This window comes from Ranitomeya variabilis, chromosome 2 (genome assembly GCF_051348905.1).
Source record: "Ranitomeya variabilis isolate aRanVar5 chromosome 2, aRanVar5.hap1, whole genome shotgun sequence".
Classification (NCBI taxonomy): domain Eukaryota; kingdom Metazoa; phylum Chordata; class Amphibia; order Anura; family Dendrobatidae; genus Ranitomeya; species Ranitomeya variabilis.
In genome coordinates this window covers 662,086,043-662,104,639 of record NC_135233.1, presented here as the reverse complement: position 1 = coordinate 662,104,639, position 18,597 = coordinate 662,086,043, and the positions used below count along the sequence as shown (strand labels likewise).

General features: G+C 44.3%; 1 protein-coding gene across 8 annotated transcripts in view; it reads right to left on the bottom strand.

Moving 5' to 3' along the window:
- PHACTR2 (phosphatase and actin regulator 2) overlaps positions 1-18,597 on the bottom strand; it is a 302,679-nt gene that overhangs the window by 125,231 nt on the left and 158,851 nt on the right. For 2 of the 8 annotated variants that reach the window (XM_077289215.1, XM_077289213.1), the window contains exon 2: positions 18,270-18,493. The exons of 4 other annotated variants lie outside the window; for them this stretch is intronic. In XM_077289215.1, coding sequence (XP_077145330.1) covers positions 18,270-18,315 — 46 coding nt within the window. In that variant the 5' untranslated portion in view covers positions 18,316-18,493. Of the gene's footprint in view, positions 1-18,269; positions 18,591-18,597 lie in introns of those variants that run through there. 2 more of the 8 variants (XM_077289212.1, XM_077289216.1) reach the window with 2 other exon arrangements.

Sequence of the window (18,597 nt, the reverse complement as noted above, 5' to 3'; positions counted from 1 at the left end):
TGGGGAGATCATATGGGGCAGACTGGATACTCATGAGGGCAGGATGGGAGAACATATGGCTGGAGCCAGGAATGAGACACACGGGGCCAGGGTGGGGAAAATTATTACCATAGGGGCTAATTAAGGGATATTATTACTGCAGTGATGTATTTATTTTATTTATTGAGTATACTGTTTTAAATGGCAGGGGGGGCGGTCCTGTTACTGTGCAGAGTGACACTATATCGCCTTTTTTTCTCCATGTGGTGTAATGTAGAAGTTGTGAAAAATTAAGGAATGTGTTCTGCGAGCAGAGCTCTAGATAACGATGTTATTTCCTGCAGAAATGAGTCCTGGCTGGAAGAAATGATGGCGGTCTGTGCTGGATGAAAGATGGAGGACTTCACCCAGAGACGTCACTGGTGAGTCAGTGTTACCTATACACTGACACTATACACTGTATACTATATTATTTACGCAATCATAAAGCACTAAAATATACTGTAGCTGGGAGTGAGAAAAATCAACTCTCCCAGGATGCCCCCAAGGCATCCAATCAATAGAGTCACCAGGACTGCTCCAGATAGAAGTAAAACCAGACAAATAGAGCAAAAAAGTCCACATGTACATAATTAGGTATAAAAATATCAACAATGTTTTATTAGAGAAAGTCAAATATATAAAACATATAAAATAATAACACCATATATCAATACAAAAATTGTGTGCAATTGAATAACAAGCACACTACGAAGCAGGAGAAAATACAATAGGGAGGAAGCATGACGGAAAAAATGATGAGCGAAGGGGGTATTATAAATAGTTTCTTATCACATCTGAGTGTGCCAAGTAAACACCTATTGTTATAGCAAGGGGCCCAAAGGTATCCCATACAATTTAACAGTACATCTTTAGGTGAAATGTAAAATAGGCTTACCCATTGTTAATGATCACAGGGAACACCCCCTCCTTACGCACGTTTCGCTGAATAGCTTTTTTCAACAGGAACCCTGTTGAAAAAGCTATTCAGCGAAACGTGCGTTCGGGGGCGGTGAGAAGGAGGGGGTGTTCCCTGTGATCATTAACAATGGGTAAGCCTATTTTACATTTCACCTAAAGATGTACTGTTAAATTGTATGGGATACCTTTGGGCCCCTTGCTATAACAATAGGTGTTTACTTGGCACACTCAGATGTGATAAGAAACTATTTATAATACCCCCTTCGCTCATCATTTTTTCCGTCATGCTTCCTCCCTATTGTATTTTCTCCTGCTTCGTAGTGTGCTTGTTATTCAATTGCACACAATTTTTGTATTGATATATGGTGTTATTGTTTTATATATTTGACTTTCTCTAATAAAAATATCAACAATGTTTTATACCTAATTATGTACATGTGGACTTTTTTGCTCTATTTGTCTGGTTTTACTGTATACTATATACAGAGGTCCTGTGTACAATGTCACCAGTGATCACTGTATTACCTGTACACAGACACTGCATACTAAGTACAGATCTCCTGTGAATACTGGCACTTGTGATAGTATTGTGTTTTTGTTTTTTTTTTAATTACTAATCAGTATTGTAGTATTCAGTCACTATGTGGTGGTAATATGTGGTCTGGAAATGGTGTGGTATTTGTCCCTTGAATGTGCTATTTGGTCACCAAGTGGTGGTAATATGTGGTCTTGACCTGGTGCGGTGGTATTTGTTCCTTGTATGTGATATTATTGGTCAAAATATACCTAAATTGTATTGCAGATTTCAACAAATATTTAATAGGTTACAGTAGAGTAGGGCCATTTTTCCGGAATAATCTGGTTCGGGTATCACATGACCCCCGTCACATGACCCCCGTCACATGACCGGGGGGGGGGGGCCCACAGTGTCTGAACAGCCCGGGGCCCTGGCTACCCTTAATCCACCCCTGACTGCAGCCTGGGAACTTTTTCCCACGCTCCAGGTCATATGAGGACATCCACCAGGGGGCGCATCATCGCGACTGAAGGAAATGTAGGTCAATGACCTACATTTCCTTCATTCGCCGGGGAATTACAAGCACGAGCACAGCTGCATTTGCAGGGCTCCTGCTTGTAAATTATTTTAACCCCTTCAGATGGATTACCTCGTGGGACATGACGGTTCAACAGAGGGTATGTATCTTGTGCGTTTATTGTTTTGCCAAGCGAGGGTCTGCATGCAAATGGATTGAGAGAGCAATAAAATATTAAAACAACCGCTGTGTTTATTTCATTAAAATACTTTTAAATCATGTGTGTGTGTGTGTTTAACCCTTTCAAACAACTGGATTAATAATGGATAGGTGTCATAATTGACGCCTCTCCATTATTAATCTGGCTTAATGTCACCTTACAATAGCAAGGTGGCATTAACCCTTCATTACCCCATATCCCACCGCTACAGGGAGTGGGAAGAGAGTGGCCAAGTGCCAGAATAGGCGCATCTTCCAGATGTGCCTTTTCTGGGGTGGCTGGGGGCAGATGTTTTTAGCCAGGGGGGGGCCAATAACCATGGACCCTCTCCTGGCTATTAATATCTGCCCTCAGTCACTGGCTTTACCACTCTGGCGGAGAAAATTGCGCGGGAGCCCACGCCAATTTTTACCGCCATTTAACCCTTCATTTTAGCAGCTACAGCGCCCAAATTTTGCACATACACACTACTAACATTAGTAGTGTGGAATATGCAAAAAAAAATGGGGATATGAGATGGTTTACTGTATGTAAACCATGTCTCATATCCTGTCGGGTTTGGGAAGGAGAAATGAAAAGCCGGCAATTGAATTACCGGCTTTTCACAGATATCGCGCTGAAGTAAATATAAATACAGACTAATATATATTATATATATATATATATATATATATATATATATATATATATATATATATATATATATATATATATATATATATATATACACATACATACATATATATATATATATACACTGTATATATGTTTTCCTGAACATTTGAGCACATAAATCCATTAGATGTCGGTTTTGCAAGCCTGCGAGAAAATATCGCAGTACGGATTACATACGGATTACATACGGAGGATGCCATGCGCAAAATACGCTGACACACCCTGCCTACGGATCACTATTTTGGGAACATTTCTCCGTATTACGGCCGTAAAATACGGACCGTATTGTCTTACGCCAAGTGTGACGCCGGCCTTTGAATGTGGATGTTTTTGACCACTGAAAAAAAACATACTATGAACATATCCTTAGGATATGTGCATGTGGAATCTTCTTGCAGAGTAGTTCAAGCAGAAACTGAGCTGAATGTCCATGCGGTTGAGGAATTTTCAGTTTTTGAGAAAAACTTGGAGATTCTGCTTAGGTCCAGCTCCAAAACTTCCTACAAAAAAACCCTCAGTGTGCACAAAGCCATATGCACACAGTTTTCTTTGAGGAAATCAGAGAACAATAATTATTTTTAGTGAAAGCGTTTTTATCCCTGAAGCTATTTTTGCAGCCATCCGATAGGACAGGGACTAGTGCAGGAAAATAAGAAGGATCAGGCCATTTGAATTCCATGGTTGATCCTTTTTTTAACAGAGGAGATAAGCCTGGCAGGAGAGTTGGGCCTCGGCTTTCCCTTTCTCTACACTGAAAACACACTTTCACACTTTTTATTTTTATTTATCTTTCACACTTCCATCTTTCAGCTCCCATTACAATCAGTCGAGTTTTGAGAATGCAGGATTCTGCAAAAAAATTTGCAGGATCCTGCATTTTCTCATAGACTTGTATTAGCAACGGATTGTGCCGGATGGCCATTCGTTTCTTCCGTTGTGCATTGGATCCTGCGTAAAAAAACGGTCCGTCGGGCAGAGAACACGTTCAGAGGAATGTTTTTTCTGCACGTCGGAAAATCGGTCAGCGACGCATCCTGCGCTGCCCATCACTGGCTACAATGGAAGCCTATGGTCGCAGGATGCGTCGCTGACCGTGAGAAGCAGGAATCCAGCGACGGGTCCCGTCTTTTCAACTGAGCATGCGTGGAAGAATTTCCCGTCAGGGAAATTCTCTCTAGTTCGCTCTTTCTCCTATTGATGCTGCCTATGCAACATCAATAGTAACAAGATATAATGTTAAAAATTAAAAAAAAAAATATATAAATAAATAATATAGCAGTATTCTCACCTACCGACATCCCGTGCAGCGTCACGCAATGTATTACTAGGAACGCTAGCTGCCGGGAGCATCGCTGCGCAGGACGCCGGTAGGTTAGAATAATGCGATTTTTTATTTTTTTTAACCTGGTTTGTGTTAACGCATACACAACAGGTGCACATAGCCTCGCCGAGTCCGTCAGAAAGACGGGCCCAGTGCACACGTTTTCCACAATCTGCACAGGATCCGTCATTTCAACATCTTGACGGATCCTGTGCAGATTTGGAAGACGGAAGTGTGAAAGAAGCCTTAACCCCTTTCTGACAGCTGACGGAATAGTACGTCAGCTGGCAGAACCCCCGCTTTGAGGTGGGCTCCGGCGGTGAGCCCACCTCAAAGCCGCGACATGTCAGCTGTTTTGTACAGCTGACATGTGCGCGCAATGAGCGCGAGCGGAATCGCGATCCACCCGCGCCCATTAACTAGTTAAATGCCGCTGTGAAACGCTGACAGCGGCATTTAACTAGCGCTCCCGGCCGCACGGCCGGAAGTGCTCGCACCGCTGACCCCAGTCACATGATCGGGGGTCATCGGTGCATTGCCATAACAACCAGAGGTCTCTTTGAGACCTCTATGGTTGTTGATGGCCGATTGCTTTGAGCGCCACCCTGTGGTCGGCGATCAAAGCAACCCTGCATTTCTGCTACATAGAGGTGATCTGTGCTTCACGTCTATGTAGCAAAGGCGATCGAGTTGTGCATGCTTCTAGCCTCCAATGGCTATTGAAGCATGCCAAAATTAAAAAAAAAAAAAAAAAACTGTTTAAAAATATAAAAAAAAAATATATAAAAGTTCAAATCACCCCCCTTTCGCCCCAATCAAAATAATAAAAAAAAAAAAATCAAACCTACACATATTTGGTATCGCCGCGTTCAGAATCGCCCAATCAATAAAAACAAAGGATTAACCTGATCGCTAAATGGCGTAGCGAGAAAAAAAATCAAAACGCCAAAATTATGTTTTTTTGGTCGCCGCAACATTGCATTTAAATGCAATAACGGGTGATCAAAAGAACGTATCTGCACCAAAATCGGCACGCAAAAAATAAACCCTCACCCGACTCCAGATCATGGAGACGCTACGGGTATCGGAAAATGGCGCAATTTTTTTTTTTTTTAGCAAACTTTGGAATTTTTTTTTTTACCACTTAGATAAAAGAGAACCTAGACATGTTTGGTGTCTACGAACTCGTAATGACCTGGAGAATCATAATGGCAGGTTATTTTTCGCATTTAGTGAACCTAGCAAAAAAGCCAAACAAAAAACAAGTGTGAGATTGCACTTTTTTTGCAATTTCATCGCACTTGGAATTTTTTTCCCGTTTTCTGTTACACGGCATGGTAAAACCAATGGTATCGTTCAAAAGCACATCTCGTCCTGCAAAAAATAAGCCCTCACATGGCCATATTGACGGAAAAATAAAAAAGTTATGGCTCTGGGAAGGAGGGGAGCGAAAAACGAAAACCAAAAAAAGCTCCGGGGGTGAAGGGGTTAAAAGGATTATTATTATTATTTATTATTATAGCGCCATTTATTCCATGGCTCTTTACATAAGAGGAGGGGTATACATAATAAAAACAAGTACAATAATCTTGAACAATACTGGAACTATTTTATTTTTTTTCTCATGAGGTTTAGAACTGACTGGCATGTCGTTGCTGAACACCTGACTGATCTGCCTGGCACAGGGTCGGAGCGATCACAGATCGCTCCTGCTGACAATTCTGCTGCTTCGCATCTTTTCTCTGTGAGATGGCGTGACTGCTGATGTCCCGCTGATTCACAGATGGCTCCCCATAGTTATGCAGCTGGGAACCAGCTGTCCAACAGCGTGACAAATTCAGTCACGTCCCATCAACTGAACAGAGTGGAACAGATATCGGTGTCGGGCACAACAGGTAGGTAGTTAGCAACTTTTATCTGCCTGTAAGTTCTTAGGCCCATGAGAAAAAAAAAATGAAACAGTCCCAGATAGCCCCTTTATAAGCCATTAACAGCAAAAGCACGCCTCTATGTGCTCCCGGGACTTGTGCAGCCCTGCTGTAACTTAAAGAATCAAAAAATAAGGAAAGTAAAGTATTTGCATATTTGACAATATACAGGAGTTGGACAAAATAATGGAAACACCTAACATTTTGTCATCATAATCTTCGAACATGTGATAAACATGCAAACCGTGACATATGGTAATGTTTTGTAGTTGATTATTTGTGTTATGTGATATGTGTATGTGAATTATCTGTTTGTTTTGCAGAATTGTAATAACATTGATGAGAACCTGATACCAATGGCAAACCTCTCGGATTTTCAAAGAGGCCAAATTGTTGGTGCTCGCATGGCAGGCGCTAGTGTAACAGAAAGTGCCCGAATGCTTGGCGTGTCAAGAGGTACTGTCTCCAAAGTAATGACTGCGTTTGAAAGAGAAGGAAAAACGTCCGCAGCAAAGCACAGGTCTGGCCGAAAGTCAAAGTTGACCGAGAGAGACGTCGGACTCTAAAGCGAATTGTGAGAGAGGATCGTAAGACCACGGCTCCGAAAATCACTGCTGAGCTCAATGAACACCTACAGAACCCAGTTTCCACGAAAACTGTTGGTCGGGAGCTGCACAAACCTGGATTCCACGGAAGAGCTGCAATTAGAAAACCGCTGCTCTCAATGACAAATGTTTCCAAGCGTTTAGAGTGGTGTAAAAACCTCCAGAATTGGTCCCTTGAGCAGTGGAAACATGTGATATTCTCAGACGAATCATCGTTTACCCTATTTCCGCCCTCCGGCAGAGTGTACGTTTGGAGACAGCCGAAAGAAGCATTCCATCCACACTGCCTTCTCCCAACCGTAAAAAATGGCGGAGGTTCTGTGATGATCTGGGGTGCTATTTCATGGAGATCCGCCGGGCCAATGATATCCCTTCATGGAGGAATTAAAAGCCGAGATTATTTGGGCATTTTGGGCGACCAAGTGCATCCAATGGTTCAAGCACTGTTCTCGGAGGGGAACGCCATCTTTCAGGATGATAATGCACAAACTCATACAGCTAGAATCGTTAAAGCATGGCACGAGGAACATTCTAATGAAGTTGAGCATCTCATCTGGCCCCCACAATCCCCAGACCTCAACATTATTGCGCATTTATGGTCGATTTTAGAGATTCAAGTTAGACATTGATTTGCACCGCCATCGTCGCTCAAAGAACTGGAATTGGTGTTTTAACTGCAGAATGGGCTAAAATTCCTTTGGAAACAATTCACACCTTGTATGAATCCATACCTCGGAGAATTGAGGCTGTAATCGCCGCAAACGGTGGACCTACACCAGATTAAACTAACTTTTGTTGATGTTTCCATTATTTTGTCCAACCCCTGTATGTAGGTATGTGCACAAACTGTAATATGATATTGAAAAGGTGAACCAATGCTTTAACCATAAATGTCCAGCTATTTGCCCTATGCCAGGGAAGTAATTTGCTTCAGTTACTACACACAAGATCCAGGTGGCTTAGTTCACATGACAGACAGTCATGCTTGCATACAACACATCTCTGCCAGTCTAACAATCAAAAGCATAACATTTTTCAAATGTGAATATATGGAAGTACAGTCCTAGTATTTATCAGTCATAGGAGCAAAACATCAAAAATAACAGAAGTGCCGACATGATTGGTGCCAACGGCACCCAACAGACCACACAATATAATGGGATCATCCTTCCGTAATGGGCATGGGTATTTCAGGATACAAAAGAACACACCATACCGTGATAAAATCTGCAACAGAGACTCCTGATAGACCATTCCACGAAAAAAATTAAGAAGAGTGTTTTTCTAACAAATGTGGAAATTTTAATATCTAGTCTTTATTCTCAGCCACGTTTAGAGGAAGATCACCCAGATTTTTAAGTCTAGGAAATGAAGAAATCACAACTATAACAAACAACAATGTTTGTTCAATCCATTCTCACCACGGCCAGATGACAATTTTTCGCTTTCCCATTAGTGCCTTATAAGAGTTATAACATGCAAATGTAAAAGAAAAAGCGTAAAAAGGTAAAAAAAAGGTTCAGTTTTGCAGGCAAAAAATTTTAGGTTACGTTCCCACGATCCATAACTAGCATTTTAGATGCAGCGTATTTTCGCTGCATCCAAAAAGCTGCATTATAATTGTGCTGGTAAATCTGCATGTGTTCACTGAACTATGAGGTTTTACCACATCCAAATACATTCTATTGTTGAAATTTCTGTTGTGGAGACTTGTGTCTCTGCAAGAGAAATTGCCATGCTGCGGCTCGTAAGCCCGCGCAGCATGTCAGTCTCCGCGGGTGATCCGCAGGTGTACATACACGCATAGTGGACATTCTATGCTATAATATCTGTCCGCTGCGGGTTTGATGCTGCATAAATACGGAGCGTCAAAACCGCAGCAATTCCCTATTGTGGGCATGTACTCCCCTTAATGACCGCCAATACATCTTTTTACTGACCCGAGATATAAGAGAAGGGCATCCCCATACAGGTGACAATCCAGCAGCTGTACACTATAGCTGACAACTTGGTGCATAAGCCAAGATCAGTGTTTGCACCGACCATATCTGTTTAACCCCTTAGATGCTCCTGTCAATGGTGACTACATCATATACCGTAAATGGATAACAGAGTCTGGGGGCTCCCTCTTTATCCCCATCGGCGCCCTGAGATCATGACTGTGTGGCCCTGATGTTTGCCATGGCAATTCACGGCCAAATAGCGGCCTTAGAGTCTGCCGGCTATAGCAACACTTAGGGTGGTAAAAATACAGTTTCATTCTTGTCATGTCACTTTACATTAATTCCTGAAAAGCACCTGAAGAGTTAATAAACCACCTGACAGCAGTTTTCAATATGTCAGGGGGTGCCGTTTTTAAAATGGTATCACTTTTGGGGTTTTTCCAATATATAGGACCCCAAAGTCACTTCAAACCTGGATAGATCCCTAAAAAATAAGTTTTGTAAAATTTCCTTGAAAACATGAAAAGCTGCTGCTACATTTTTAAACCTCCTAAAAGGCTAACAAAATAAAATAACGATTTACAAATGGTGCTGATGTAAAGCAGACATGAGGGAAGTTATTTATTAATGTTTTTATATGTTATGACTCCCTGGATTAAAGAGAATCAAAGTTTGAAAATTGCAATTTTTTTTTTTAACATTTTTGTCAAATTTAGGATATTTTTTGTAAATAAACACATCAACCTAAATTTACCATTATCATAAACTATAATGTGCCATGAAAAAACAATCTCAAAACCACTGGGTATTTGGAAAAGCGTTGCACAGTTATTACCACATAAAGTGACACTGGTCAGTTTTCAAAAATTTGGCCCGGTCACTGAGGGGTTAATCCAAGAATGACATTTGTCACTTAATCACAGGAGCCCCGTTCCATCTAACTGCTTTTGCAACTGAATATACAGGTGTACTGCAAACCATCCATGTTCTATGGGACTCATTGAGACAGCGGAGTTCATTCCTCAGTTACATCATTCTGTTTTAGGCTGTTGTTCCACTTGTAACTGCAATGGGAGATACTCACGCGAGTCTCTCGCCTCAATACCGAGCACTGCTGTCGGCGGTGCAGACCGATGCATTCAGCTGCATAGAAATACATGCAGCCGCACACTCCGGTCCGAATGCCGGGTATTGAGGAGAGTTACACGCATTGCAGTTGCAAGTGGGACACCGGCCTTAGGTTAGGTTCCCATGATGAGTTTTTGATATTGCAGATTTTCTGCAGTATTCTTCCACTTATTAGGGTGAGTGTCCACGGTAAGTAAACGCTGCGTGATTGACGCTGCAGCGTCAAACACGCAGAGTCCAGATGTTCCAGCATAGTGGAGGGGATTTTGTGAAATCCCGTGTCCACTATGCGTGGAAACCCGCACGCGGCGGCCCTGCGACTCCGGACATGCTGCGCGTCTTTTCAGATCGCAGCATGTCCGTGCTACCTGCGGCGACGCTCCGTCGCCGCAGGTAATATCACAGGGCCCTATGGCGAGGGGTGCGATGATCCCGGATGTGTACAGTACACATCCGGCATGATCGCGTCCCAGAAAGGGGGCGGGGCTTAGCGCCGAGCGGCTTCGCCGCTGCGGCGATACCGCCGGCCATCCTGAGCGTGGACACGCAGCCTTAGGCTAAGTTTCCACAATTAGTTTTTATTGACTTTTTGTAGCCAAGTATTTATGCGGCGCAAAAACACAGGGTCCCTCAGTTCCAGCATGTGAGTGGAATTTATAGAAATCTCATGCCCAATATGTTTTGTTTTTTTTAAGCAATGTAAACTGACCTGCAATGCATGTTTGAAATCCATAACATGTCAATTTTCTATTACGGGTACGCTGAGTTGTATGTGCAGATTTTCCCCATTTTAGTGCATTTCTGCTCCGGAAAGAGACTAAAAATGTAATGCGGAATAATCCTGATATACAGTATATGGCCAATGGAAGCAAAACAGAACGTGCAAAGTCCGTACAGTTTGCACTTCTGTATTCCAAGCATCAATGGATGTAGTTTCCTCATAGCAGTACATGCTCACCTCAGCCGACCTCTACATGTAGAGGAGAATCACAGCAGAGCACTAACAATACACATCTCACAGGTACTGTACACCAATGTACATAGTGATAGTAAGCCCCACACATTCCCTAGGGTGCCATAGATGTAGAAAAGGCTGGTGATCAAGTGTGAACTAAGCACGCTTCTCTATTGAGCACCGAGTTATCCAGTATATGGACTGTAGAAAGGGAACCTGTCAGCTAAATCATACTGCCAAAACCATGGGCAGCGTGAATCAGACACTGGCATATATGTTTTATTCTGGTACAGAGATCACGGACCAGACAGCACATAGATGGCATCAATATGCAGTCCCTGTTCTGTCTGTGAGTAACATTGCAATGTATAGGAAAAGCTTTGTGACTTATTCATTCATACGTGAAAATTACTGATGAAACACTGATGCGAACAACTGAAGTTCTGTTTTTTTTTCCTCACAGATAGAAAGGTACCTATTATAGTTTAGAGGGCCATTCAAATGGACACAGGTTATTTTTGCGGATAAAGGAACCCTAAAAAAAAAAATTAAAAAAAGGAAACAAGTCCGTCTTTAACCTTAGACACGCACCACACTCACTCATTCACATCTACTTATTCATGAAAACCTGGGTCAGCATATTAGTTGTGGCCATGATTTTTATGTTTTTTCCTAAGAGAAGCTTGAGAAACCTCCATCAGTTTTTTTCCATACAAGAAAAATGATGAAACATTGATGGTAACAATGGACACACCGACCAAATACTGATGAAAGTCAGATCTAAAAACACTGATGAAAAACAGTTACCGCATTATTCAGACTATTAAAAATGAATATTCATGTCTCTCCACTCCTATAGTCCCGGGTGTGGCAAGCAGTGAGTATTCCAGCAGCTGATCTCGGCGTGTAAGCAGCGCATGACGTCACTGCCATGTGCTGCTTACAAGATCAGCTGCTGGCATCAGAACAGGACACTGCGAGGAAGCGCAGGAAGGCAAGTCGAATGGTTTATTTTTTATGTGAGCAGCATGATTGGGGGCCATGTATGCCAGGATGGGGATGAAGGGGGCACGTATACCTAGATGGGGATGAGGGGGCCCATGTATACCTAGATGGGGATGAAGGGCCCATGTATACCAGGATGGGAATGAAGGGCCCATGTATACCAGGATGGGAATGAAGGGCCCATGTATACCAGGATGGGAATGAAGGGCCCATGTATACCAGGATGGGGATGAAGGGCCCATGTATACCAGGATGGGGATGAAGGGCCCATGTATACCAGGATGGGGATGAAGGGCCCATGTATACCAGGATGGGGATGAAGGGCCCATGTATACCAGGATGGGGATGAAGGGCCCATGTATACCAGGATGGGAATGAAGGGCCCATGTATACCAGGATGGGAATGAAGGGCCCATGTATACCAGGATGGGAATGAAGGGCCCATGTATACCAGGATGGGGATGAAGGGCCCATGTATACCAGGATGGGGATGAAGGGCCCATGTATACCAGGATGGGGATGAAGGGCCCATGTATACCAGGATGGGAATGAAGGGCCCATGTATACCAGGATGGGAATGAAGGGCCCATGTATACCAGGATGGGAATGAAGGGCCCATGTATACCAGGATGGGGATGAAGGGCCCATGTATACCAGGATGGGGATGAAGGGCCCATGTATACCAGGATGGGGATGAAGGGCCCATGTATACGAGGACGGAGGGCCATGTATACGTTGAAGGGGATGAGGGGGCCATGTATACCAGGATATGGATCATGTATATCAGGATGGGGGGTAAGTATACATCGATTGGAGAGATGATAGACAGATAGATAGATAGATTTTTTTTTCTCAGGATGGGGGATATTCGTACACAATTGGGGGACATTGCCCCTATAACAATGTCAGCAGCAGATATCCCCCTCATAATAGTGTATCATGACCACATTCTTTGCTTCAATTTTTTTTCTATTTTCCTCCTCCAAAACATAGGTGCGTTTTATGGTCTCATGCATCTTATAGTCAGAAAAATACGGTAATTTTTTGGGGCAATGACATTCATTGACGTTTGAATGAAACTAAACATCTGCTGCTTTATCTGCAGAAAATGGAACTGGGTATTTAAAAAACAAACAAACACTATACATCTCCCTGAAGCTTCTGAGCTTCCTCTTGATGGTTCCCTTGACACATTCTACATAACATAGCCCCCTATAATGTCTTCTCCAAGTGAACGCTACAGCCTCTGAAAGGCTCAACAGAGAAAATTTGCAACAAATTTGTGCTTCTCTAATCCTCATCAGAAATTGACAAGCAAAAGTATTTAAAACTCTGCACCGCAGTTCAATGTCTCTTGAAATATTATCTGCTGCCGAATTCAGCTACAGATTTTCTGTTAGTAAGTCCTAACTGAAAATCTGTAGAAACTTCACTATGCATGAACAAGCCCTCGCGTATCTAGAAAAAAAAAAAAAGGTTTGTGACCAGGATTGAACCTTGTATCCAAAATGTATAGATTAGGAGAATTTCCCACCGTATGCCACTGTATGCCTAGTCTAGGAGCCAGAAAGTTGCCACAAGACAGTAGTTGGGAAGCTGCAACTTGCAGCTTGCTCTGCCATGTTTTCCACTACATTTTTTATCCCTTTGACACAAAGTCACACTGACATATCAGGCTCATGGATGCCATAGAGATTAGTCAGGTAAACACGTTTTTTTGCACGAACTGGGAACTTTCCCAACACATAGGCTGAATGTAGGACATAAACATAATGTACATACTGGGCATTTCCTATTGTTATAGTCATCATTTCTTAAGTGCTGAAAGTCCAGTCCTGTGAAATGTATACCGGAAAACCTTTCCCAATGGATTCTTTTTCTGCATACAGTTTTCAGTACTTAATGTATTATGACTGTAATACAGGGAAATACTAAAACTGTCAGGATAAAACCTGCACAGTCATAGACTGCATCTGGACAGGCAGAAAATCAGAAAATGATCATTCCCAGGTGCAATTCTAAGGAAAAAAAAAGCGCCTTACTCATTGTCCCTTGGTCCAGCGCTAAGTCTCTAGCAGCCAGTCACTGAGCCCAGTAGCTCTGTGTGGGGCGTTAAGTCTTCATGGGCAGAGTGCACAACCCAGGGACAATTAGTAAAGAGTGGCTTGGCACCAAGATTTTCGGAAAGTGGACAACCCCTTTAAGGCTGCATTCATACATTGCTGTTAAGTTGCATTCTTTAGCACCAAAAATGCACCATTTTAATTTTTTTTTAGTAAAAACACTGCAGTTTACTTCGATTGCTGCAGATAATTGCACGGTGGCCCCAGCCGCCAGCGTGTTATCACAGCATAAGGGCCAGATATGTGGTATAAATAGGCCAATAATTGGCCGAATGAGCACGGATACAAAAATTAGTTCCAGGTCATGTAAACATGCAACAAAAGCTTTTGTGGGTTGATCATGTAAAAGTTATTGTCGGCAGCACATCCCCTTGTGTAAAGAGTATGTGCCGCCACTCATAATGAAACGGTTGGGGGACAAAATTATTCGTCCACATATACTACAGATTATTGCTCCATGTAAATAGCCCTATTTGCTTCTTTATGCTGGCAGAGCTCGCGGCATACAACAAGGTCCAGCTAAGGCCACCAAGGAGTGCGTAAGTTTGCAGTAACACTCCGATCAGTCCCTCTGCAGGTAGGCATAGGTGCAGTAGCACAGCGTGTGAACACAGCCTTACAGGCAGATTACTTGCTTATGTAAACTTTTTTTTTTTAAACATTTCTCTTTTTGTTTACTAAATGTACAGAAGATGCTAGGTTACTTTTCAGAAAGAGCCCTCATAAGCGACTTTCAGCACTTCAAAGCCTACAAAGAACATTCCAGCTGCTGCTATTCATGTTACTGCCAAATGGAGACTTCCTTCCTTTTATTTAGAAAACATAATACATTGTTCTGCAACTATCAGAACGCCTGAGAGTGGCCCCAGAAACATATCTGCTCCATATCCATGTCATGATCTGCAATGGACAGGAAATCTAGCAGTGGAGATCAGAAGTGATTGGTGGAAAGTTCAGCGAGAGCTCTCTGCTCACATGCACATGGAAGGCAACACAGCCTCACAGGAGAAATAGACATACATAGTGACCTGCATATGGCAGCCATACACAACCAACAGTGGACCACATTCCTGGAAGCCTGGATGGATGCTATTAACACCTTTTCCTTGTTCATAAACACCAGGCATGTCCAATAAAGTAATCAGTTTTCTTCTACAGTCTATTGTTTCCAGCAAGGTACACACACAATAACCTGAAATGAATGCCTGGCTGACGAATCTGCTTCTTCCTGCGGGACGTGAGTGTGCTCATCTAATCCCCATATTTATTTTTTTACCAATTGTCAACCATTCTAAAGCCACAGTGTAGGACAGATAAGCCTCTCAATGGCAAACTCAATACAATGAATAACCTGAAATTAAAGGGATAGTTGTAGGTTCCCCACCTCTATGTCCATGAACATTTAGTGAACCTGCTCGGTTGTTCAGTGGTTCGCACTATCATATTGGGTTTGAATCCCAGCAAGCAGTTTGTCTGTTCTCCCTGTGTTTGTGTAGGTTTCCTCTGGGCACTCTGGTCTGTTCTCCCTGTGTTTGTGTGGGTTTCCTCTGGGCACTCTGGTCTGTTCTCCCTGCGTTTGTGTGGGTTCCTCTGGGCACTCTGGTTATGTCCTCCATGTGTTTGTGTGGGTTTCCTCTGGGTACTCTGGTTATGTTCTCCCAGTGTTTGTGTAGGTTTCCTCTGGGTACTCTGGTATGTCCTCCATGTGTTTGTGTGGGTTTCCTCTGGGCACTCTGGTCTCATTCTCCTAGTGTTTGTGTGAGTTTCCTGTGGGCACTCTGGTATGTCCTCCATGTGTTTGTGTGGGTTTCCTCTGGGTACTCTGGTTATGTTTTCCCTGTGTTTGTGTGGGTTTCCTCTGGGCACTCTGGTCTGTTCTCCCTGTGTTTGTGTGGGTTTCCTCTGGGTACTCTGGTCTGTTCTCCCTGTGTGTGTGGGTTTCCTCTGGGCACTCTGGTCTCATTCTCCCAGTGTTTGTGTGGGTTTCCTCTGGGCACTCTGGTCTGTTCTGCCTGCGTTTGTGTGGGTTTCCTCTGGGCACTCTGGTTTCGTTCTCCCTGTGTTTGTGTGGGTTTCCTCTGGGCACTCTGGTCTGTTCTCCCTGTGTTTGTGTGGGTTTCCTCTGGGCACTCTGGTTTTGTTCTCCCCGTGTTTGTGTGGGTTTCCTCTGGTCACTCTGGTTTGTTCTCCATGTGTTTGTGTGGGTTTCCACTGGGCACTCTGGTTTTGTTCTCCCAGTGTTTGTGTGGGTTTCCTCTGGGCACTCTGGTTTTGTTCTCCCAGTGTTTGTGTGGGTTTCCTCTGGGCACTCTGGTTATGTCCTCCGTGTGTTTGTGGGTTTCCTCTGGGTACTCTGGTTATGTTCTCCCTGTGTTTGTGTGAGTTTCCTGTCGGCACTCTGGTTATGTTCTCCCTGTGTTTGTCTGGGTTTCCTCTGGGCATTCTGGTTATGTTCTCCCTGTGTTTGTGTGGGTTTCCTCTGGGCACTCTGGTTATGTTCTCCCTGTGTTTATGTGGGTTTCCTCTGGGCACTCTGGTTATGTTCTCCCTGTGTTTGTGTGGGTTTCCTCTGGGCACTCTGGTCTGTTCTCCCTGTGTTTGTGTGGGTTTCCTCTGGGCACTCTGGTCTGTTCTCCCTGTGTTTGTGTGGGTTTCCTCTGGGCACTCTGGTCTGTTCTCCCTGTGTTTGTGTGGGTTTCCTCTGGGCACTCTGGTCTGTTCTGCCTGCGTTTGTGTGGGTTTCCTCTGGTCACTCTGGTTTTGTTCTCCCCGTGTTTGTGTGGGTTTCCTCTGGGCACTCTGGTCTGTTCTGCCTGCGTTTGTGTGGGTTTCCTCTGGTCACTCTGGTTTTGTTCTCCCCGTGTTTGTGTGGGTTTCCTCTGGGCACTCTGGTCTGTTCTGCCTGCATTTGTGTGGGTTTCCTCTGGTCACTCTGGTTTTGTTCTCCCCGTGTTTGTGTGGGTTTCCTCTGGGCACTCTGGTCTGTTCTCCCAGTGTTTGTGTGGGTTTCCTCTGGGCACTCTGGTTATGTCCTCCGTGTGTTTGTGGGTTTCCTCTGGGTACTCTGGTTATGTTCTCCCTGTGTTTGTGTGAGTTTCCTGTCGGCACTCTGGTTATGTTCTCCCTGTGTTTGTCTGGGTTTCCTCTGGGCATTCTGGTTATGTTCTCCCTGTGTTTGTGTGGGTTTCCTCTGGGCACTCTGGTTATGTTCTCCCTGTGTTTGTGTGGGTTTCCTCTGGGCACTCTGGTTATGTTCTCCCTGTGTTTGTGTGGGTTTCCTCTGGGCACTCTGGTCTGTTCTCCCTGTGTTTGTGTGGGTTTCCTCTGGGCACTCTGGTCTGTTCTCCCTGTGTTTGTGTGGGTTTCCTCTGGGCACTCTGGTCTGTTCTGCCTGCGTTTGTGTGGGTTTCCTCTGGTCACTCTGGTTTTGTTCTCCCTGTGTTTGTGTGGGTTTCCTCTGGGCACTCTAGTCTGTTCTGGCTGCGTTTGTGTGGGTTTCCTCTGGTCACTCTGGTTTGTTCTCCATGTGTTTGTGTGGGTTTCCTCTGGGCACTCTGGTTTTGTTCTTCCTGTGTATGTGTGGGATACGTCCAGATATTCTGGTTTCCTCCCACACATAGTCATAGGGAATTTAAATTGTGATCCCCAACAGGACAGTGATCATAATGTCTCTAAATTGCTGCAGAATATGATGGTGCTATAAAAGCAAATAAATAAGTAAAAACATACTGCAGGGCCATGAGCACTGTGTGCCTCAGAGGCCTATGGAGATGAGTGTATGGGCCTGAAGAGTTCTTGGGATGGGATGTTTTCTAACACCATGTCTTAGTTCAAGAGTAGCTTGTCCCCATCGTGATAATTGATTACGGAGTAATTTATGCTGCCTAAACTAACTATTATTATAAGTCTAGCAGTTTTCTAAGCAATGGTTCAAGAATCTGGAGGACTGCTGCTTAGTGACAGCAGATGTGGCCGGTAGGTGACAACTTGCCCCTCCGGAGAGATGCTTGCTGGGATCAGAAGTAATGTGCTTTGCTCACGTTTTAGTGGCGCAGGGCACCTTGGAGCAGCAGCTTCCCTCCTGCGCCCACCCTCATGTGCACTAATAATGTATGCCAGTACCTCAGTACACAATGCAGAATGCCCAGGACACGATTAGGAAGCGTGGTTTGATCATGTGCCACTTTTGGTGTTATTAATTGGCGCAATGATGAAACAATGCCGCTGGCACTAGGTACCCACAACTGCACATCATTTCAAGTGAGTTCCCAGCTGGCACCATTTCAGTATATGCCCATGCTTGCTACACCTGGCAGAGGTCTGCCCTCTGTGCCAGGGATGAGGAGGCTGCCTCTGCCCATTCATACACCCCCGGGCACACACTGGTACTCACCGCTGCCAGGCTGCTCGGACAGAGTGGATACGGACGTCTGACCCATCGCTTCTCTTCCAGGAGGGGCCCTTTGTCCGGCACTCAGGCAGGGCTCAGGCTCCGGCGGCCGGGCAGAAGTAATCCCAGGGTGTCATGTCCTCCGCTCGGCTGTAGTTAGCTGTGCCCGGCTCCGTGTCCAGCACCGCCAGATGCAGCCAGGGCTCCAGTGTGAATGCCTGTCATTCCTGCAGCAGATTAGTGCGGGTCGCAGGTCACACACAGACACACTCCCTCCATCCCCGCCGCCGCCCTCTCTTCCTCTGCTCTCCCGCCCACTGCCCCTTCTCGG